At 37.0% G+C, this 24,001-nt stretch overlaps 1 protein-coding gene across 1 annotated transcript in view; it reads left to right on the top strand.

Annotated features, from left to right (window-relative positions):
* LOC140159972 (uncharacterized) overlaps nt 1-23,756 on the top strand; it is a 75,184-nt gene extending 51,428 nt beyond the window's left edge. Inside the window, 7 exon segments of the mRNA XM_072183239.1 lie at nt 12,952-13,136; nt 14,318-14,536; nt 15,907-15,985; nt 19,513-19,648; nt 19,651-19,697; nt 21,406-21,607; nt 21,743-23,756. Coding sequence (XP_072039340.1) covers nt 12,952-13,136; nt 14,318-14,536; nt 15,907-15,985; nt 19,513-19,648; nt 19,651-19,697; nt 21,406-21,607; nt 21,743-23,193 — 2,319 coding nt within the window. The 3' untranslated portion in view covers nt 23,194-23,756.
* Nucleotides 23,757-24,001: the final 245 nt, after the last annotated feature.

Here is a 24,001-nt window from a genome sequence, read left to right as displayed (position 1 = left end):
TTTAGCAGTAAAGTATACATTTGGTAGCCGTAGATTAACAACAAAACTGGCTCGAATTTGTGCAGCACTTGCTTGGTTAGCAGCATTATTGATTAGTGTCATATCCATTAGTTTAGCAAATGAAGATGGTGGCGTATTTAGCATTTCTGAAGTGTGCATCGGAATCCCAATAGTCCGCCGACACATAACCGCATGGAATAATAATTATACACAACTTAATCAGACCGAGTTTGAAGTTGAATCAATTAAAATTCGGCACCTTAACAATGGTAGAATTAGTACTAATATCTCTCTACATCAACAACCATATCAACAAAATGTCACTCACACCATTGCTGATATTACCGGAAGCCAAATTTCCCCAATTTATTCCATTGTGATATTTATTGGAGTTAACCTTTTTTGCTTCGTGGTAGTTGCAGCTTGTTATATAGGAATATTTAGAACGGCAAGAAAAACATCACAACAGGCAGCAAGAACGCAAAGCCGTGACGAAGAAATACGCATGGCTAGAAAAATGTTTGCGCTTGTGTTCACAGATTTTATTTGTTGGGTCCCTTTGTGTATCACATGCATCCTTGCACAATGCCAAGTCATTGAGTTACCCCCAGAAATGTATGTATGGATAATAGGGTTCATACTTCCTATTAATTCCTCAATAAACCCATTTCTTTATGTGATTTATGGGGAGATAACAGATTATTGGAAGAAAAGAAAGGAAGCTAGAAATGTAAGAGAACAAATAAAGTTGCAACGTCGATAAGCCAAAAGACTCATGCTTTATAAGACTGCACTCATCTTATTCTGTGTCATGGTACATGCAACATGTACATTTCCTATGCTTTTTCAATTCAAAATCCTCTGATGGTTTTTATACCAAATATTTACTCCAAAAAAATCAGGTCATGTTGTCACCATTTGTACTTACCAGCTTACTAGAATAGTTATTATGCATGTAGTGATATGGCTACCTGTGACACAGGCTTGTGTGTATGTTTCATCTAGATGCATAAGGTCGCAAAGGTTTGACAGGAGCCATGGTTTTACTGATTTAGGGCATTTTTAACTAAAAAACTGCACTGTACTTCTTAATATTATTAATTTGATCTTATAAGGAAATGAGTCAGTAATCACATTTATATTTACATAGGTCTTGGGGTTCTTGAGTTATGGCCAATAATATATCAAAACGAAAGTTTTGGGCATTTTCCTCTCCCAAGAAAAATCATGCACATGGGGCAGAAATGAGCCTTGGGATCTCCTTTATAGAAACCCATACCATTCCTCTTGTGTGTCAGCTTTATTTGCCTCAATATTTGAGTGCACAACGCTAGGTCATGTTCCCCTCCAACCACCTTAAAATAATGCTTAGATCTCCTTCATAGAACCCATACCATTCCTCTTGTGTGTCAGCTTTATTTGCCTCAATATTTGAGTGCACAACGCTAGGTCATGTTCCCCTCCAACCACCTTAAAATAATGCTTAGATCTCCTTCATAGAACCCATACCATTCCTCTTGTGTGTCAGCTTTATTTGCCTCAATATTTGAGTGTGACCACTAGGTCATGCACCCCTCTAACCCATCAATGGATCTTGTTTTCATGCAATTTCTTGAATAAGCAAAAGGAACTATAGAATTATTTGATTATATTTGATTATAGGCGTTTTCTGATTTCAGGCCCCTACCACCACTGTGGAAACCATCGCAGGCTATAAATGGCATACACGCCGCTATTTGTAGATGCCGGATGTAACCGTTCACATTTGATACAAAACATACTTCTATACTTACACCTTTGGTCCCAGTATGATTAAAATGGACCCTAAACTTTTTACTTTTTAGGGAGAAGCAGCAGCAGCTTGTTAATGAGAAATACCATTTTAACCGCTATTATATTTAATTAATAATGTAACGAGATGCATAATTACGGGTACAATTGTTTTTAAATATAAACTTAACAATGTAATTAAAGTTTTCATATCTAGGTTTGCTCATCTACACAATCGTTAAAATCATCAAAATTCAGATTTTTGTACCTTTGTCATTGTTATAGATGTGCTAACATAGCCTGCTAGTGGTTCAGCCGAAAGCTGTGTATTTAAAACAAAATAAGGCATTTTACATGAAATTTGTAATTTATATACTGACAGTAAATAAATTAGCTACTTGTATTTGAATGGGGGCCTTAACTTTGACAATGCTGCTGGTTTCCTCATTTTTTGCCAAATTATTCACTTCAAACATACCTAATGACAATTTTAATGACCTATCCTTCACTTTTAGGCAATTTATAAGCAATTCTTTTTTTTGCACTTTCGCTTGGATCACTGAAAGGGCCTTTAAATGTGTTCAGTAGTTAACGCGGCTGTGTACTCTAGCCATTGTTTCTTTCTCAAAATTGAGTTTTTATGATATGTTTGTACCTTGTTATGTTTTTTATAAATACAAGGAATGAAAATCCAGATTTGTAAACTCCAACTGCAATATTTTAAGGATTTTATTTCACTATTCCACTCGTGTTTGAAATTGAAAATGAAAGAAAATCTTTGTTGTACCAGCAAGGTACACGCGCGCAACAACTCATCGCGTTGCGTATCGCGCAATTTGTTAACGCACAAATCGCTGACGCTTATCTGCATGCGTGGCGCATCTTATGGAAACACCACGGAAGCACTGATTTCACAAAAACCTAGTGGTCAAATGGCTCCGTTTTAGCTGATAAAATGTGTGTTTTTTCAAGTTCTTTCCCCGATTTAAATATCAAGTTATGAATAGATTTCGCTCAAACTTCTCAAGGGGCTGTGGATTTACCCGATGTTCACGTAATATAAGTTACAAAAACGAAAACTGTCGCATTCTCCTGTGAGATTCGATGAAAGTGCAAAATGTGACCACTTTAAACTTCAACGGCCATTATTTCAATGTTCATTTTCTCGGTAAAATGACGATTTAGGTACACGATAACTCAATAAACACAGCATATATAGGTAAGCAAATATGATCATCGTGAAAAGCATGATCGACTCAAGAAACGGTTTTCTCATTTTTTTATATTTTGGGCATCATTTTGTGCAAATAGGCGTTTTTGAATTTTAAAAGTTCATTTTGATGCCTTATTAGCTACTTGCAGTTCGCCATTATGCACTATATGTGGGGAGAGCCTCGAACTGGCAGCATACATGAATGGGAATTGAACTAGTCATAACGTTCTGTGTAAGGTTACATAATTCTTCCTTTCATGTATGCTGCCAGTTCGAGGCTCTCCCCGCACATAGTGCATAATGGCGGAACCGTGCAAGTAGCGAATATGGTCAATATCTCAAAAAATAAGGCCAATATCAAAAAAAATAAAAAAACCGTTTTTGGAATGGAGCCTCAAGATTGAGCTAAAAACAAAATAAAATATTTTGGAAAGAGTGTTTTTTTGTTATGATGTACCTAACAAATATTGCCAAAAACTCACTTTTTTGTGATTTTCTTTAAAATTGTTGTTTTTACCCCAAATCTGTATTTATATTAAGATTTATTGATGTCTTGCCTTCATAAAATGTATACTTTTATATGTTTTATGTGAATAATTACAAAGTTATTGCACTTTTACTACATGCATGTCTGAGAGTACACAGCCACCTTAATGCATTGACAATGTAGATTATATGTACTGCACACTAAAAGTATCCATACACTTAAAAATAAAATCAATATCTTAAAGACACTAAACATAAATTACCAATTAAAGTATTCAATAGATGGAGAATTTGTGTTCTGCATATTTTGATACCTCATTCGGCACAATGCTACCTTAATTTCCCAGCTTATATACCTCCAATATGAATGCAAAAAGAGAGCATTTCAAAGATTTACGTAGATTTTTCTCTTGAAACATGCTAATTATGAGCGAATGAGTGTTGATCTGTCATGATGTAATGAGCTCATTACAAATGCCTGTGGGAATCATCCTGACGGTAGAAATGTCCTAAATTTGTAACTTTTGAAATGCTTGTTTACTTGAGGGAATAAAGTTGCATGGTGCCAAATGAGTTGTCAAAATATGCAGAAGAAAGTTATTCATAGACTTGATTTGGTAATTTAGGTCTTTAAAATATTTCTTTTGTTTTACGTGTACGGATACTTTTTGTGTGCAGTATACTATATATGAATATGAATAAATTATAATATGTTTACTTGAATATTATGTAAATAGTGGTAACAACAGATATGTGTAATAAGGTGTTGAGGTATACACATTGGCAAATGAGAACACACATGATAAATCTTTGTGTGCAAATTGTAGATTCACAGAAACTGACATCCACCACTCCTGGACTGTGTTTCCGCTGTTATATACAGATTTGTCATGTGTGTGTCCTTGTTTGCCAGTGTTTATGCAAGCAGAGATGCCAACCCTCCCGATTTGGTCTGAAGGCTCCCGGAAAATTACCCCAACTCCCAACTTTACGGCCATGTCCAAATCCTCTAAATTTCTGATATTCTGAGTGAGAAAACAAAAATATTAAAAATAAAACAAATAAGACATGAGAATTTCCATAAATATGTCCTGAAATTTTATGAAATGTCACCAATTTTTAAGGAGCTACAGCAACATTTAACTTGAGAAAATAGTACCATATAGCCGACAAATAACACCCCCTATGGAAGACAAGACCTTTATCTCCCACTTAGGGTGGGGATGTAGATTTCAAATGGAGTCACCCATTTGAAATTCACCCTCTATGTGTGGAAGATTAAGGTCCTGTCTTCCATAGGGGGTATATGGATTTCAACAGGAATAGCACAATGGTGCATCTATTGTTTAAGTCTGTGGTTTGATCATTGCTTGTTACAGTCCATAGCTGATGGCTTGAGAATTGTATTTATAAATCTAGAGATTCGTGGGTGATCGGTTCAAATCCAATCAAGTGCACATGTTTTTGTTATGTGTGCCGGGCCACTCTTGGGAAGGATAAAAACTGGTACAGGGTGTCCCAAAAAAAAGAGGCCCCACATTGCGCCCTCTTTTTCTCCTATTTCTGAAACGTTGATCAAATATATTTTGGTATGTAAAAAAACCCTAAATCGTTAGCTTTAATAAACCAAAACAATTCTTTCAATCGACTCACAATTTTTGAAGATATGCCCTCTTTAATAAATGTACCCGTTTTTCACTCTGTCCACGGATGAGGTTTGGCTACATCAAAGATTTAAACTAAACACACGGTTAATGACATTGATAGATAATACCATTAGTCTTGGGAAAGCATTCACCATAAACGAGGATCACCAGCTAGCTTCAGACATCTTCGCAACCCCATATTACTGCTGCATTTGCAAGTATCCGCGACAAGGCCTTAAGGATGGTAATGCAACGCAATTAATGCAATGAGAACTAGGGCTGAAACCTGTATTCGTCACGGAGGCAACCAGGTAGAGGGCAGAGCAGCACAGTAAACTCACTTCAAAAGAACCAAAGACAAACTAAACAGCCCTTTTCAGGGCTACCTTTTATTCCAAAAAGGGAAATGACTTATGTTGTCAATAAAAAGAAAGCAAGAAACGAGAAAAACATAAGTAATTGCAAGTATAGCAAAAGAAGTCCCATCCCACATCAATTTCGCCCAAATTAATGACACTTAACAAAATTCATAACCCATAAACCAAACGGTAAAGCCCATTTCCTTAAATAAAGTTGTTATTTTATAAAGTTATCATCGAGGAATGTTTTATATTCATGCATGGTATATGCACTTTCCAATCTTTGAAGTAGACAAACCTCCTCCGAAAAAAAAAAAAAAAACGGATACATTTCTTTAAAAGAACATATCTTCAAAAGTTATGAGCCGATTGAAATAATTGTTTTGGTTTATTAAAGCTAATGATTGTAGGTTTCTTTACATACCAAAATATATTTGATCAACTTTTCAGAAATAGGAGAAAAGGAGGGCAATGTGGGGCCTCTTTTTTGGGACACCCTGTATATAGCTAAAATAATAATTTCTCGATCATGAGAGTATGAATGTACTGCATGCACTGTGTAATGTTGCAAGTTTAGTGGAATGACACGATAGCGCGATCAATTGTGCACGCACAGGAAATGCAGCACTACCCAAAGTGTGTGTGGTAGGCGTTGTACGCCGACGCAATTGTCATTGCGTGCCTATTGAGTTCTCATGATCGAGAAACTATTATTTTAGCTATAACTTTGTTTAAAGCAAAGGTAACATAATGGTAATAACTACATTTTGATTAGAATTTAATAAAAAAAATTAATAAAAAAAACACACCATACTTTACAATGTATTCCTATTAGTTTTATTGTATAAATACTATTTTACAGTGTATTATACTATTACTGTACTGACGCGAGTATAGTCCCACCTTCGAGTAAAGTCCCACCCCAAATTTTCGAAAAATTTAAGAAATTAAAAAAAAAAAAAATTTTTTTTTATAAAGTTATTTATTTTTTCGGCTTTGGAGTGTCCCAGGACCTAGACCTAAATGCTAGGATCATTCATGGTTGACCTAAAAAAAAAAAAAAAATTCAAGATGTTTTGTATTTTAATATGAAAATTGATAATTTGTATTCATGTCATACTCTATTAATGATTTCAAAATGCATTCAAATTCAATTTTTTTTTTTTTATTTCAACCATGAATGACCCTAGCATTTAGGTCTAGGTCCAGGGACAATACAAAACCGAAAAAATAATTTTTTTTTTTTTTTGAAATTCGAGTATAGTCTCACCCCCAATTTTGAAAAATGTTCACCCCAAAACGGGGTGGGACTATACTCGCGTCAGTACGGTAATATATATTGTATAAATTTAGTCTATAATACATGTACACCCATGCCAGAGAGAAAACAAAAGTATAAATCAACTAACATAAAAAGAAGAATGTGATGTTGCATCTTTTCTAGTGTCCTGTGTGTTTTATAGTAAAAGAAAGAATGTGCCAATTACACAGGGTGGGTTCTCGGCAGAGAAGATATCTTCTCTCAATGCATTTCTTCCCTGTACTAATTGACCTTTTCGGTAAATCCCATAAGCCTTTGCGAGTACACCTAAGAACTCGTCATTCTGCGTCACGCCGCTCCGCGCCGATGCGCACATCGTTTATCGAACATCGTTACTGCGCATTGCAAGTCGGCGTGGACGTTAAATGACGAAGTTCTCAGGTGTACTCACAAAGGGTTATGGGATTTACCGAAAAGGTCAATTGCTATTCAGTGCAACATGGGTCGATAGTGACAAAAAATATGTCAATTAACAAAGCTCATCCAGATCTTGCAATTGAGGTATTTTTTGTCACTATCAACCCATGTTGCACTGAAAAGCAAATCAGTACAGGGAAGAAATGCATTGTGGGAAGTGTAAGATATCTTCTCTAGGTTCTCGGTATTTTGCGAGGCACTGGGTATGTTTGTTCTTATGATTCTGAAAATGAACGTCAAAGGAAATATATCCCAAACAGGACCATTTTTGTAGTGAACAGAAGTGTTGATGACAAAAGAATCTCCATTCAAATTAATTTACCTACATGTATCTGAACTCCTCCAACATTGACTAAAATGTGACCTTTACCTTTAGAAGTTGTGTTCAGTCTCGTCCCTTGCAGGGTATGTTAGCACAGTAAGCACACCTAAGATACGCTTTACAAATGTAAAAATTTGATCTAGATTTTTTTCTGATATAGCCAATCACTGAAAGTGTCGTCAATAATTTGTTGCCCGTCATAAATACAATCGGTGATTTGTTAAACCAGAATAGTCTAATAATATTAATCAAAAGTCAGGATCTGTGCTGTGCACCATATCTATAATGACTTCAATAGATAACAATGAATGCCCCATATCTATGCTGTCTGTCTACAGTAGATATCAATTAATATCTTATATCTATGCTGTTTTCAGTAGATAGCATTTAATACCCTATACCTATAGCAATATCTATACTGTCTACAGCAGATGGAGTTATGTACGTGATCCACCAGTGGAGCTCCTGCGCCCCTCCGCAGAACTTCCGGTAATGGATGTTCTGCGCTCGGGGGCACAGAGAAGCAAAATAATAGATTTTCTTATTATAATAACGGTGGATCATTTCTGCGCTCGAGCGCAGATAATCCACTGTCGGAGTTGATCCGTTCGGAAGCAAAATAATAGATTTTCTTATTAAAATTACGGCGGATCATTTCTGTGCTCGGGCGCAGAGAATCCACTGTCAGAGTTGATGCACCCGGGTGCAGTCCCTTATATGTAACGGTGGATCATTGCTGCCTACAGATGATGGCAATTAAACCCCATATCTATGCTGTCTACAGTAGATAGCAATTAATAGATAGACCCAGTACAGTCTTCTAATTGACATTGTCATTAAACTGTTTAATTTTTTTGGAAAACATGAACAAAACCCGATGTTAGGCCTACCGCTTGATACTATAATGATATTGATGATGATGATGATGATGATGATGATCAATGATTTTCTGAGTTTTAACAAAGCATGCTTCTAACAACATTAGAAGTAACAAAACCCAATGTTTCCAGAAATATATCAATTTGTTTGGTCTACATACTTTATCCAATTTCATGAGGTCAAAGGTCACATACAAGGTCAAAGGTCGACTGAGGTCACCAAATCTTTTAATAATTAATTTTCACATATCCGAAAATCAGCTTGATCAGTCATGTAATTAAGGAAATATGGCCACTTTAAGATGGCCGCTTTCCATGTAAAGTATAGCAAAGTAGCACTTTCAATGAGTGATAACTCATAAAGGAAGCATCTTTCTGTTTTGATTTATTACTTTGATGGAATCGTTCTTTGGTATTGCCAAATTTGATTGCAAATTCGTAAGGTGGGCCCCTGGACCCCGACTGTTACGTGCAGGCGGCATAGGAAGCGCAACACGTGACGTACGAGGCTGGCGAAGATACAGAGCTGACAGCCCCATTCAAAATACACGGTTAGCAATTACAAATGGAAAATTAACATACTTGCAGTGTGGTACACTGTCGTACCTCGACGGTTTTAGAGTAAGATAATTTTGCTTTGACACCACATAACAAATTTAGAATTGTTTATGAAGATTTCATGATTATGTGTTAATCCAATGGCGACCTCAAAATTGGCGATATCGCTTCCATCACCGCCTGGTTACGTGCTCGATCGCACAAGTGCTCCCTCACAATTATGTGTTCTACTTTTGGGGTTTCTGGGGTTGGCAGGTATGCAAAAGGTACATATTTAAAAAAATACGGTTTTAGGGTGCAAAATACGGATTTTTGTTCTTCTGAGTACGGAAATCTGGATTTCAAAGTTGGCATGTCTGTTAGTAGCATAGATATGGGGTATTAGAATTGTTATCTACTAAAGGTAGTATTGATATGGGGTATTAACTGCTATCTAATGAAGACATCTGTGATATGGGGTATATAAATATATTCAATATGAATGGTCAAAAAAAATTTTCAATTGATCATCAGCTTTCATCCCAGCTTCATACACTTTACTTCTAGGACTGTTATATATCAAAAATTTAAAAGATATCAAATTTTATTTGTCATAAAATTTGTATAATAACTGTGCAAACTTTAATATCCGATTCCTTAAATGTGAGAGAAAAGCATTAATTTAATTTAAGAACTTAGGCAAAATTACAACTAGGCAAAATTACATCTGGGCTTATACCTGAGTGCACCCTTGTTCCCAGAAAGTTTTGAAAATGAGCAGGTTAGCTCTAATCCTAACCCCCTAAGGGCTTTTTGGCGACGGGAAGGGAAAGAAGGAAAGAATAAAGAGAGAAAAGAAGGAAAGAAGTTGTTTGCTCTTGTTGGGATTCGAACCCGAGACCCCTCGCATGCCAAGCACTCGGTCGGCGACACTTTGCCACGGGTCTTGGGCTTCGCTGGCCAGCGAAACCGTGCCTATATATCACTTAGGGCGATTGCATCATCACACCACGTGGGATGCATGCACGAACAGCGCATATATTGAGTAGTATTTTGTAGTATTCAGACGGGTTAGGGTTATAGCCGAAGGTGGGCTTATACCTGTGTGGTTGCGGTAATGTCCCATATCTGTGCTGTCTTCAGTAGATAGCAATCAATACCCATGCTGTCTTCAGAGCTGGCTATCAGCGGGTCTGTATACGCTGATTGCCAGATGGCAATTACATTCTACTTTGAGTCATGAGTTGTGTACTGAAGATGGCACGCTACTTCATGTCACACCTTAAGAATGGTGCGCTTACTTTGTCTGTTGTATGTACAAGGGAGAGTGTGGCGCAATGGTTAGGGTACTTGCCTTTAGTGCATGAGGCCCCGGGTTCAACTCCCCACGGTTAATTTAGAATTGGGTAAATGAATCATGAAAGTACTCCGTCCTTCGGAGGGGATGTTAAGCCGTCGGTCCCGTGTGCAGAGAGCCATACCTTACATTAGAGTCCATTTTACGGAAAACGGAAAAAAAATCACGGAATTGGAGGTAAAACACAGAAAATTACATTTGTGTATGACGTGACAAAAATTGTTAAAAGATATTAGAGAAATAAATGTTGAAAACATTCTTGAGATGTGCTGTCAATTTTTATGATAAAAATACTGTTTAATAATACCAAAATAAAGGTATATTACCAAGGCATGGACCCCCTATCCATCCAAACATCATAACAGTCGGCCTATTATCGTGAGAATATTCCAATTAAAGCATATTGATCGCGATATTGAACACTTTATTGTGACATTATTATAATTCATAACTATTGTTTATACATTTTAAGCTTTATTCATAAAACATGGATTTACAAATTTTACAACACGGATTACAACACGGAAAATGGATTTTAGAAAACGGTAAACTTCAGACTCTACCTTACATGTATCTCACAGCCAGTTTCGAAAAGAGTAGGGTGTTAACCCCTGACTGTTCCCAACCCGTCCCGGTGTTCAAATGGACCCCAATGGAAATAAGCTTCAATAGAGGCTTTCTTGGGTTATCCAGGGTTGTCAAACCGAACAAATCAAATCAATATATGTCATACAGGCTGTAACAGGACAAAAATCAGTTGAAAGCACAACAGCAAAATATTTTGTGTAAAAATAAGTTATGTCTAGGCTACCAGAGGCACTTAAATTGGGATCATTTTAAAGCTTGGGTTCAAAAGTTATATCCGATTATCTACAGGGTCTAGAAAAGCCACTTTCAATATACCTTCAGAACCTTCTGTAGTTTTAGTTAGCAGGGTGGAACACCGCAAGTCACTATCTTTATCCTGGAATCTATTACTGAGTAAAGACATCAGAACCAGGGATGGTCCCCTTTCTCTTTTTGAATAGCTGTGACAGTTAACATGCACAGGGATGACTCTTCCTGTATACAGGGCCAATTAAAGCTCTATGTGACTTCTGAACCACAAGACATCTGCAGATTCTCCCCTAGATTCTGCATGTGCTAAGTTTGCACTTTTGGGGCTAAAATGGGCAAATATGAGGTTAATTTGGTTATATGGACCATCTCCCTGGCAAAATATTGGGGTGGGGGATTTATCCTCCCATCCGCGGGATCTACGCCTATGTTTGGTAGTGACGTATGTGTGTATTTCCCTAGTTGCACTATCAAATCACATTCTTATAAAGCCTAAATATACAATTTCCTTCAAATTTTAAATTTGTTCTATACTCAAAATGCTGAAATAATACTAATAATAATTGTCAGGAAGGGTTTCTGTCCATTTTGAGCTGAAATAACAAGGCAAAATAAAAGAAACTACTGCTTATTTTGGCCGTGTAAAATGCAGTTCTATACAGGAGGACATCAAATCCTGATTATGAATGTCGAACTTTGCTCTGTTGACCTACAAACATAACAAATTTGGCTGATTCCATTTAGGTGCAAGTTGGGACATGTGTAAACATTACAAATATGCAAAAAAAAATCAGGTTTGAAAACAAATTAACCAATTTCATATTATAAAATTGTACATTGGCTTTAAAGTTAATTGTGCAGAATGCGCATGAACAAGGGCGTTGTGTCAGCACACTTGCAGTGTAACTTTGAAAAAGCATTGATGTCACTACCAAACTTAAACCAAAGAATAGACATTACATATTGAAAACATGAAATATTATGCTGTTACACCTTTTTTTATTCTTTACTTTGAACTAAAACTGTAATTGAATACCTGAGTGGAAGAAGGGCCCAACTCCAATTTTTTTTAAAAATGAGTTAGACCCAGCATTTTATTGCCAACAGACTGTTCTTCCTTGTGTGTGAAAGATGAGCCAAAATCCACTCTCTAAATAGTCTTCCATGTACACTTAATCATGGTTTTCATGGAAGAAAGGCCCAACTCTATGGAGTTGGGCCCTACTTCCACAAATATTGGGTTAAAGTGGAATTTTGTTCATCCATGAAAACTGCTTTTCACTGCAATAAATGTTCTTGCTAACATATCACATGTGCAACTAATGGATAATTATCAAATTTCTGTAGCTATTTATAATACATCTGCTTACGGAACTGGCACTTACAGTATATTAGTGGAAGAAGGGCCCAACTCCAGCTTGTATTGAGACCTGTACCATTGCCATGGAGACATCATATATAATTTGGAATGTATGTAATACTGTATATTCATGTGTTAAAGGTCCCCTGAAGATGACAGCATTCTGTCTGCAAAACTTTTCCAAATATTAAGTTTTTTCTTATTATCTCAAAAACAGTTTGGATGGAGTTGGGCCCTTCTTCCACTCAGGTATTCAATTGTATAGTTGTTTGTATGCAGCCTGTATTCAACATTCACCTTTCAAATGGCATTGCACCATCAATGCCAACAAAATGATTCTGTAAATTTGATGCTTGTTGGACTAAGAAAAGTTTAAAACAATTAAAATCCATTTATTATTTATATATATTTAACAAAATGCAATGTCAAATATCATTTAATTCCATAGGAATCTAAAGAAAGGAATGTGACTCCTTTGCTGAGAGTGCGATTGGCTGATTACCATACATCCAGATATAGTGACCTAAGCCAGACATGTATGATGACTGTATGGAGACCCACGGAGGACATCATGGCATATTTGACAGAGGGCAAACGATTGAGGCTCTATAATGTCAATGTATCGCCAGGAAGGTAATGATTTTGGATGAAAAATAATTGGATCAGGAATGATCATAAAATCCCTAGATATAATGTGTACATATTTACATAGAAATATTGACTTGTACTTTGATATTTACATGTAAAAATAAGTAAACTGTTAAAAGCTAGGAACAACAAACACTCGAGTTTGTGTCCTTGTATGTATGGTCACTTTTAAAACTCTACCTTTTGTCATTCAAATGTGTATAGCTAAAGTTGAAGCATGCAGAATGAGGTATCAGTAGTTTTGGTGTCTTTAAGGGGACACCCCTTCGATAAATTTGTGTCTATTTTTGCATTTTTCTCAAAAACTAATAACACAGTGGTCACAAAAGTTTTGTATGTTATAGGGGCAAGGAATCCAATTACTACGCTGGAATTTCAGTAAACCAAGACAAGCGGTTCGTTATTTATGATAAGAAATAAGGTACCGCTAGGATGTACCTCATTTCCTATCATACTGAATCGCTTGTCTTGAGTCACTGAAATTTCAGTGTAGTAATTGGATTCCTTGCCCCAATAATATACATAACTTTTGTTACCAGTGTACGTGTTATTATTTTTTGAGAAAAATGCAAAAATAGTCACAAATTTACCACAGGGGTGTAGTACCCGCTTAAGAATCACATTTGTTTTAAGTTTGAAATACTTCTGTGTGCAGTATATTTACAGGGTACTACTCCTATAATGTATTTTGCATTATATCTAACATGCATCAACTATGTTCGTCACATAATGGTACCAATGAGAGATGAATAGAGCAAACTGCCATGAGTTTAATGAAGCCCACATTTCATCACTTTTTTTTCTTTTTCTTTTTTAAAACTTCCTTTTCATAATAATTAATGTGTGTGCAGTTAAAGGACATGAGCGGTGATTAGAGACATGTTTATGTTAGTAAAATTACTTTACATTGTCTCCAGGGGTGTACCAGAAACTGACTATACCAGGAAAGGGGCTCAGATATAGTGCGAGGGGAGGGGGCTTAGTGGTTGGAATGTGCCTAATATAGGATGAAAACCTTTATGGCATGATGCGATACAAACACATGTTTATCATTATATTTGATGAATAATTATGTTTGTTTGTTTCTGGGTGCTGTTGGCCAATATACAGGGTGGTATTATAGGGAATATACATGACTTGACTTGTCATGTCATTTTACTCCACAGGTTTTCACAGAACACAAAATCGGTACAGCTCGCCTCCACAAAGCGAACCCGCTACAAGGAACTCCCTGCAGAGAGCAGTAAATTGGATAACGTTTACCAGCAAAGAGCTCCTGTTCCTACCTGGCAACTGAGGCAGAATGGATATGAAGCACTGTATGGAGAAGTAGATGTAGTGGGCTTGGTCACGTCTATAGGCGGTGGGAGCGCGGCTGGAAGTAGGTAGGTTAAAGTAGCCAAATCAAAACAATTGAATGTTAAATGTGTCATGTCAAAAGCAGACACTTTTGGGCAGGATCGTAAATGGAGAAATAGCCAAAAATCTGCCCGCGGGTAATTTTTTCACAATTTGGGTTTGTTGCAAATTTCTGATGTTATCAATGTTAAAAAATATTGTCTGATAGTTTCAGACCAGAATATAACTGGCAGCTTGTATTTTTTGAGACATTTTTCAAGGTAATTCCTACTCACAACATTGTCAATAATATATTTAAAGGCCGATATCTCAATTTCGAATTTTATAATACCATAACTTACAAACTCAATATCTTCGCTTAGGAATGTCCGATTTCATTGGGGAAACAGCGTTGTGGAGCAAAATATCTCTTTATATAAGATATGTAAAAACCTCAAAATTGATAACCTGCCCAAAAGTGTCTGCTTTTGACATGACTCGTCACATATCCTATTGATATAAGCTCATGTGGTAAGCTTGTTTGACCTGTGGTGCAATCTACCGCTGATTCAGACAATTTACTACAAGCTGTAGACCTCATCAGCAGCTGATCAGAATTTTTGAGAAATTAGTTCTGAAAGATGTAAACAAAAATGCCACAACCAATCACATATTGGAGACAGAGCATTTGATGAGCATGCATGTGATACGGTATGATTGGTGACACTGCTCATGTATCGCAAGTTGTTAGCTCAACACTTATTGTTGGTACAGGCAATCTTTAAAAAAACTTTTATAAAAGTGGCGGGATGAGGTTGTTGATCATAAAATGCCCCTTTAATGGTCATGCATAATCGGTGTTTTTCGTTAAAAGTCCTCCTGAAGAAGTCGATCAGTGTTGACTACTGACTACCACTTGTTGTGCAAACAAATACAACCTTTTCATATCGTCACCCTGCTACGATAATTGCCCAAGTCATTTTTTGTTATTTTGAGAACAAAGTTAAAAAAATATGGTTCCAGTATACTTTAAGTAATCACCCTAATTATTTCCGATTATTCCCTTTGTCTCCTTATCATTTGTTCTTTTCCAAAGATTGGTGAATAAAAGATATGTTTAAATGCATGCTTGAACCATATTTTGTACTTTGCTCTCAATATTACAAAAAAATTACTTGGGCAGTTATCGTAGCAGGCTGACGATATGGCTGTACACAACTTATTCGTTCCTTTGATAACTTACTATGAACAGAATAACATTTCAGTCGCATAATTTTAAATTTCAGTCGCACATTTTAATTGTTTAAATAGTTTATGTGAAACTAATTTTATAACTATTTTAAAGCAGAGCAGATCAATCGTTTGGATTGCTTTCTTGAAATACTAACTTTATTTTCCATCTCTTGCTTCAATACAGCGGTAGTAGCATGCAGATGGTTTATGTGGCTGATTCCGATGCTAATGTGGTCGCCATCAAGTTCTGGGGAGGTTTGCAGGTAATGTTGGCTATTCCAGTTGTAATTCATACGCCCCCTGTATGGAAGACATGGCCTTAATCTTCTACACAGGGAGTGTGAATTTAAATAGGATTACCTGAATGGATGACTCTGTTTGAAATCTACACGCCTTGTGTGGGAGATTAATTAACAGCGGGTCAGGTCCCTCCCCCAAGTTAAATATCAGGAAGTTTATAAAGTGTCTATCTTATGCTGATACATGTATAAGGTAATTGGCCAGTCTCTCGTGTACCGCTGATACTAAAAAGGGGGGGGGGGACCCTGACATGCAGTGGCAACTTTGGCAGGTTTTTGCAAGGTGACTTTTTACAAGTTCAACTCTATTTCTTTGAAAAGAAAGAATTCTGCTTAAAAACATATCTGATAGCTTTATTGTGTCTGTGTGTGTATCCGATTCCTAGTAATTAGGCCTACGCGAGTACACATAAATTTTAATTAAGTCGGCTTTAATATTATATCAAAAACGGTCTGATTTGACATTCATATAATCTAGTTCAAAGTGTTACATTATCACGCATATCAGATGTGTAACCTCTAAAATTCAACCCCCACCAAATTGATTGGCAAATTGAAAATAAATTGTTTCGTAAGTGACACTTTCCTGTGTCCCTGGGATCAGGTGTTCAATTTCTAAATGTCAAGGCTATAAATCATTGTAAATCTTTGATGCAAGTTCTAGGCAAATTGGAGACTTGATATCGAAAATGTTTGGGTTAATTAGGTAGTTATATTTGGTTTTACTTCACTTGTGAACTTTATAAACACGGTGATGTGCATATAGTGATGTACGCCCTTAATTCACATCTCTGATAAAAATAACATGCAGCAGGTATTCTGACACTGTGTATTTAAATAATAGTGCCACATGCACATAGCGTATTAATAGTGCCACACGCATGTTTATCCAATCAGATTGCATTGTAACTTATGTGATAGAAAATAAACATTTTTGTCGCACAGTTTGAAATGAATCACTTCTCCCGATGCTAGCGATAAGACACTTTTTCTAATTTGTTACGAATTGAAGGTGCAACCGTTCCAGGAATGAACAGCTCTAAGATGAAATGACCGCTGGCCTGAATTTGAGTTAAATTTTGGATCAACACATGAATTTGAAGTATAAATTCTGGTTGTATGACTATGTTTATTATGAACAAATTCAGATTGTAAAGACAAATATGGTGGACTTATTTTTTTCAAACACTGTGACTTGAAAACAAGAAGCAGAAATTGATTGTGCCACCTATCATTTACTTTAATCCATTTCAGTGAGTCCATCAAACCATTTATAGGTGTACAAATATCAGTTGATAAAATTTTCCTTGCCAATCGATTATGTAAAGTGTTGTTTCAAGTTCAAAAGAGAAATTACCCCAGACAACACTGGCATAATCATATTGGGGCATAATATGTGCATTTGATAATTGTATCTCGCCTATATTCGTTTTAGGATAACATGGACATGGAGGATGTTATAAGCCATGCTTCAAATGGGCTTTCACCCTTTTTTGCCCTGTTATCCAGAATGGGAAATAAAGCAAAAAATAAAATAATAATTTCATATAAGATGGAACAGTGCATATATATTGCAAAGTCAATTAACTAAGCTAATGTCATTTTGAGGGACACCGGATGAAGCATCATATTATGTTTCATGTAACACCAATTTCAAAACAAGAGATTGTAATCAAGTCAACCCTGCTATAATGATAACATACAGGTCATAAATCTCTTGTCTATTTTGTTGATCAACATCGTTGTCCATTAAAGTATAATTGGTTACAAGTTGGGAGGTGATGATTACAAATTTATGGTTCATATTTCATTGACTTGGTGAACCAATTGGACCTGAAACTTTCTCAGCTTCTTTTGAGCATTTTCAGCTTTGTTGTCACTGAAGGTCAGTTTCAGCCATACTAAATAAACATATATAGCACAGTTCAGACTTAGGTTTACTTGTACCTATATCGAGGTAAAGTAAGTAGTTAAAGCACATATTTTGCTGAAACTTGGCTGTAATATGAATTATGTGGAGAAAAATTGAATTGCAGAGACAAATCAAATTGGGTGAAGAAAATGAATTTGCAAAAATGGTTGTATTGCGCCCTGGTAACAAGCTGACATGCCACTTTCAGAGATGTCACATTTCGGATTTCGGATTTTGGGGATTAAAAAAAATTCTGGATTGTCTTTTTTTTTTTTTTTTTTTTTGCTTTTTTTTTTTTTTGCTTTTGGAGTGGCCCTGGACCAAGAGCTAAATGCTTAACAGATGTTTTCTGGAAGAAAGTGTAGAACAAGCCAGGAGCTTTGAACTGTTCTTTTTACCCTCTGAAATGGCCTTTACTGTGGTGCTAAATGTGCAGAAACCATCTGGCTTCGGGGGGCTTCGCCCCCTCGCCCCCTACCGGCCTGGACCCCACCCGGGGCCCTTAAGCGGACCTCCCGGCCGTGTTGCGCGAGAGCTTCGCTTCGCAAGTTCAGGATTTTTTTGGGTCAGCCTGTGACATCTCTGCACTTTGAAAAGTCATCAATTTACTTTCATTAATTACTTTCATTTAGAAAAACTTTTTAGCAATGCTCTTCAATGTTAGGGTGTATCCTTCGTGTAAAAGAATACCAAACAAATCCCAACCCTAACCCTAATCCTACCCTTACCCTAACCCTAAATCCTAACCCTAACTCTAATCCTATTAATATTTCATGCTCTCTAAGCACTAAGGATAAACCAATGTTAATAGATAGAATATTAGTTATTTATAGGGATAGTCAGATTGGTTTACGATATGGATCTTGTTCAAACTGAATGTCAAATATCGTTCCTTTTATGCATTCATGTTAAAAAACCAAACATTTTCAGCATAAATGGGGTTAATTAGCATAATTGTGCATGTTGCACCATGGTCCTGAAGTGCCAAAGCAATCCAATGTATGCCTTATTAAACTTCATTTGATATGAATTCCTGTGAGGCTAAGGGGAAGAGGTTTTGAAAAAATATTTTTGTAAATTTTCAAGGTGCTGAATAAAAAGCCCGCCAACATACAATTAAATTATATTTTGGGAGTTCAGAATAGTCTGCTAATGGGATTATTGACTGCAGTTTGTTCCTGTGAGGGTGCTGTATAAGAATATGTGGGTCAAATCTCGGGGATGTGGGGAACTGCCACTAGAGGGCGTTTGCGTAAAATGCCCTATTTTGTCTTTAATACACGTCTTGTGGCTTAACTACGAGCAGGCTATGTTAGCACATCTATGCTACTAAGGGATGCCTTCAAAACTTAACCACCGGTTGGAGCCAGGTTTCTATTGTTCAAAACAATGGAATGTAGTTCAACCACTGGTGAACCGGTGGGCAAGTTCTTAACAAGGTGCAAAAACAATGAATTTTGATTATTTTCTGAATGAGCAAATCGCTGAATAGTTTGGAATCCACCCTTCATCAATTATATAGCAAGAAGAAACTTTTACTTTCAATACCTAATATATTGGTATTGTTTATATCACACAGGCATATTGTGTAGAAGAAATCATCAAACCAGGCTCGTTTATCTGCTGCACTAACCTCCAACACAAGCCCAGAGATCGTTTTAATGCAACATCCTACCTCCAAGCAACTGACATGTCAAGTTTTACACAAACTCCCAAGTCGAAATAATGAGACAAGCTGTGACTAAGCTGAAACAGGGCATTAAGGTGAGTGTAGCTAATGTATTGGGCTATTCCAGTTGAAATCCTTACTCCCCATATGGAAGACATGACCTTAATCATCCACACAGGGGGTGTGTGTTTCAAATGGGGCTACCTGAATGTGTGACTCCATTTAAAATTTACAACCCCTGTGTGGAGGTTAAGGTTATGTCTGCCATAGGGGTGTATGGATAACAACAGGAATAGCCCATTGCTATAGTTTGACCAGTTCTGAATAAGCAAACATCATCAGGCTTTTGTTACTATGCATGTACACCCACTTTTGTGCCAAAAAATTACATTTATATTCTCCGCTGCAATTTTTGTTCTGTGCTGGGACAGTATACAAGATAAATTTATTTTCATAATTCACATATTGAAAAATACCAGAATATGTGACATGATCAAGGGGAATGAGTCGCATGTCGACCTTGGTCAAAAATGAGGTTTACATATGCTTCTAAAGAGGACATTTAGTGCTTTCAGTAACTGAAAACCCCATGTTGATACGACTTTTCTTTGCGAAGTTACTTCAATTTATCAATCGCTAAAAACAATATAAAACAAAAGAATTTTAAAACTTTCTTTGCCAATATCTCAAAATCAATATTAGCGACATCCAACTCATTTCCCTTGATCGTGTCACATATGTGACGTGTCATGTCAAAAGGAGACACTTTTGGGCAGGATCGTAAATGGAGAAACAGCCAAAAATCTGCCCGGGGTGACTTTTTCAGAATTTGGGTTTGCTGGGAATTTGTGATGTTATTAATGTTTAAAATATTGTCTGATAGTTTCAGACCGGAATATAACTGGCATCTTGTATTTTTTGAGACATTTTTCAAGGAAATGCATACTCTCAACATTGTCAATAATATTTTTAAAGGCCGATATCTCAATTTCCATTTTTATAATACCATAACTTACGAACTCAATATCTTTGCTTAGGAATGTCCGATTTCATTGGGGAAAAACGGCATTGTGGAGCAAAATATCTCTATATTTAAGATATGTAAAAACCTCAAAATTGATAACCTGCCCAAAAGTGTCTCCTTTTGACATGACACGTCACATATAATAATACAGTTAAACAAATTATGAAGGAGATGGTGCAGACGCCAATAATGAATGAGGCCAGAGGTATCCACACCCTCTCCAAACAATATACACAAGCTCAATAAACAAACAAAGAACACAATGCTGAAGTATGAAATATGTATTGATCACGACAAGTCCACATTAAAGGAACACTTCGTCAATCAACATTATGCATTGTATGTTCGAAAAGCAATTATCACGCACAAATCATGTCGTTTTATTTAAAACAAATTCATATTGACCATAAAAACAAATAAAAAAAGCCAGCTCAAAACACGCGATATTCAAAATGCCCCCGCCGAAATTGCCTGTGGCAATGACGACGTCATGGTTATTTGTGCTCAATTGTCGACAGTCGTCGGCCTTCATTGTGTTTATACTGGGATGTCATTGCCACAGGCAAATTCGGTGCCCGGGAAATTGAATATCACGAGGTGAGAGATGGCTGTTTTTATTCGTTTTTATGGTCAATATCAGTTTGTTTTAAATTTCAAAGGTAATGTCTTCCGCAGGGGGTGTATGGATTTCAATTAACCCAATAAATCTGACATCTCTGTGACCTACTGACCTTTGCACTCAAATAATAACCAATGTAACTCTTGATTATTTTTTACAGAATCCTCAGGAATTCATCAACTACATTGAATCAAACAGCAACATGTACACTGCTACAAATACCAAGACACCTCAACCTATGAAGACACCAACCATGCTCCCAAAATTTGTATCTCCTTTGGTAGGGTCTACGTCAAGCTCGCGAGCGGTCCGTCGCAACAGTTTTGAACATTGTTCCGACACGCCTGCTGATAAAAACGTGTGTAAGCAGAAAGACATTGACAGTGGACATTGTGATAACATGGCAAGCAATTCAAGAACCACACCAGCTTGTTTTGAATCAAGGTCCTTGAACACTGCAACCAAGGTCCCAATAACCGGCTACACCGACTGTTAAGCGATTTGTCCGTTTACAGGGGTGAAAAGTAGTCCAACATCAGGCAACTCAAAACTTTTTACTCCAGCAACTCTTCCCAAAGCTAGCAGTGGATTGCAGAAATATTCAGGTAACCAATATGTGAAGAACTCATCAACTTCCAACGTGGGATCAACGAGTCGGAATTGTTTCACTCCGGTGGTGAGATCGAGTAATGGATGCCATATAGGTGCTACACCAATTGGTGTTCACCACAGTGGATCGGAAAGGCTTGCAAGTCAGCCTCGGTCCAATTTGTTCGGCAGGACTAATGAACTTGATACTGGCAACACTGTTGCAAAAGATGCTATCTCATTGACAGACGCAACAGGTGTATTTGATGTATCATATTGTGGTAGCTCTCAAAGCAGTCAGCTTGAAGAGAAGAAAAAGGACGTCGAGAGGAGAACAAGACTTCTTGGTAGGATACCGTCACCACCGCCATTGAGTCCATTGCCAAGTACTGTGGCTGGTACTGTTAGGAGAGGGTTCCGATTACCAAATAGGCGCAGAAGAGAAACCTTTGAATATGTTGAACGGCAAGAGACTGGTAGAAGTGGTGAAGGATCTAGTGAAAGTGTAACAGGTGACAGAAGGGGTGGAGCCAAAGGACAAGGAACAAACAAAGATTGTGGTAGTAAAGATGTAACCTCACCAGAAGATTCTGTCCAAGAAGGTGAAACTATTCCCGGTAATAAAGAAAACAGGTTATTGACCGATAGCTTAACAGCCTCTCAAAGAGAAGTGCAAGAACTGATGTCATTGAGTTGTCTTCAAGAACTTGACATGGAATGGTCCCAACAGACACCAGTGAAAGGACAATGTCAGAGCACCTCAGACCAGAAAACAGGCTCACATGATGCCAACACGAAAAATCCAAATTCTGATGTACAGTCAGAGCCACCGTTGAGAGTGAATCAAGATGTTGCTGACTCGCCTCCAATGGACCTTAGCTATTCCGAAACGGATATTTCTTCGCAGCAGGAGAGAACAAAACCCACAGAGGCGGATGACATTTTGCATCTACCTGAAGTGGATGTTGCACATACTTCAAGACAATCTGATGACAAAGTGGCTGATGGATCGAATAACAATGACAAGGAAGTATTTGTGAAAAGACTAGAATTGTCCACATTAGCCTCAACTAGCAAAGAAGAATGCACAAGGGAGATGAATAATACCCCAACATCATCTCAGAATTCAACTGATTACAAAGACACAACAACAAAGCAGAAACGGACAGCAAGAGGAAGGTCTAGAGCGAGTAAACGACCAGCTGAGGATAGTCCATCAAGTCAAGAGCAGCCAAAGCAAAGTAAACGATTCTGCACACGCGCCGACTATGCTGTGATTGACTTTGAGAGTCTGGATGGTGCCGATGGAATGTCCAATCGAAGGGTGACGAGATCATCAAAGAGATTGTACAAGAGTTGATGTGTGTAATGACATGATAAAACTTCAATTGGACTGAACTGCAAAACATCATTATGTGCTACACATCTACTATACCGTATTGTGTCCAATAGATGCTACCCCTAAAATAAAGGCCCCCCCCCCCCATATTTTTTTAATGAAAAAGTGACCAACATGCAAATATATCCATGCCATATTGTGTGATTAAGCGTAAAACTGGCGTAGTTGCTGGCTGCCACAATCACTAAATTGCATGAACAAAACCTATTCTAACTTAAACTTCCATTCAGTTCATTGCCTAATTATGGTAGAATTTGTAGTAGTATATACTGCAATAATATGCCGTTACGTGGGCGTTGCCATATTGGATTTGAACCCTAATCCAGCTGGAAGTATGTCGTACTTGGCTATTTTCGCACTGATTTTTAAGCTTTTTACTTCTAATAAATGCTCCCCACCCGTTCAAAAAATTGCATGCCCCCAGGGCATTTATTACAGACAATACAGTAATTATGTTTGATTTACATGAAATAACATATGATAGGGTAGTGATACAAAGCACGAAGTCACTATCCTGTTACTGGAACCATATTTATCATTTAGCTTTGGATATTTAATTATTTTTCACCCGGGTAAGCCGGGTGGAAAATAAAAGAAAATAATGAAATGCCCAAAGCTAACGTTAAATACGGCGCCCCCGCCTAATGCTAGGCTGTTGATATACAATACCATTCTGATTTTCTCAGTCTAATATTGTATAATTTAATGTTCTTATCAGGACTTGTCTTTTGAGGTGTGTGAGTGCAATCACATACCTTTACCATTGGGC

Source organism: Amphiura filiformis, chromosome 9 (assembly GCF_039555335.1).
Source record: "Amphiura filiformis chromosome 9, Afil_fr2py, whole genome shotgun sequence".
Lineage (NCBI taxonomy): Eukaryota > Metazoa > Echinodermata > Ophiuroidea > Amphilepidida > Amphiuridae > Amphiura > Amphiura filiformis.
This window is presented reverse-complemented; position numbering and strand designations above follow the sequence as displayed.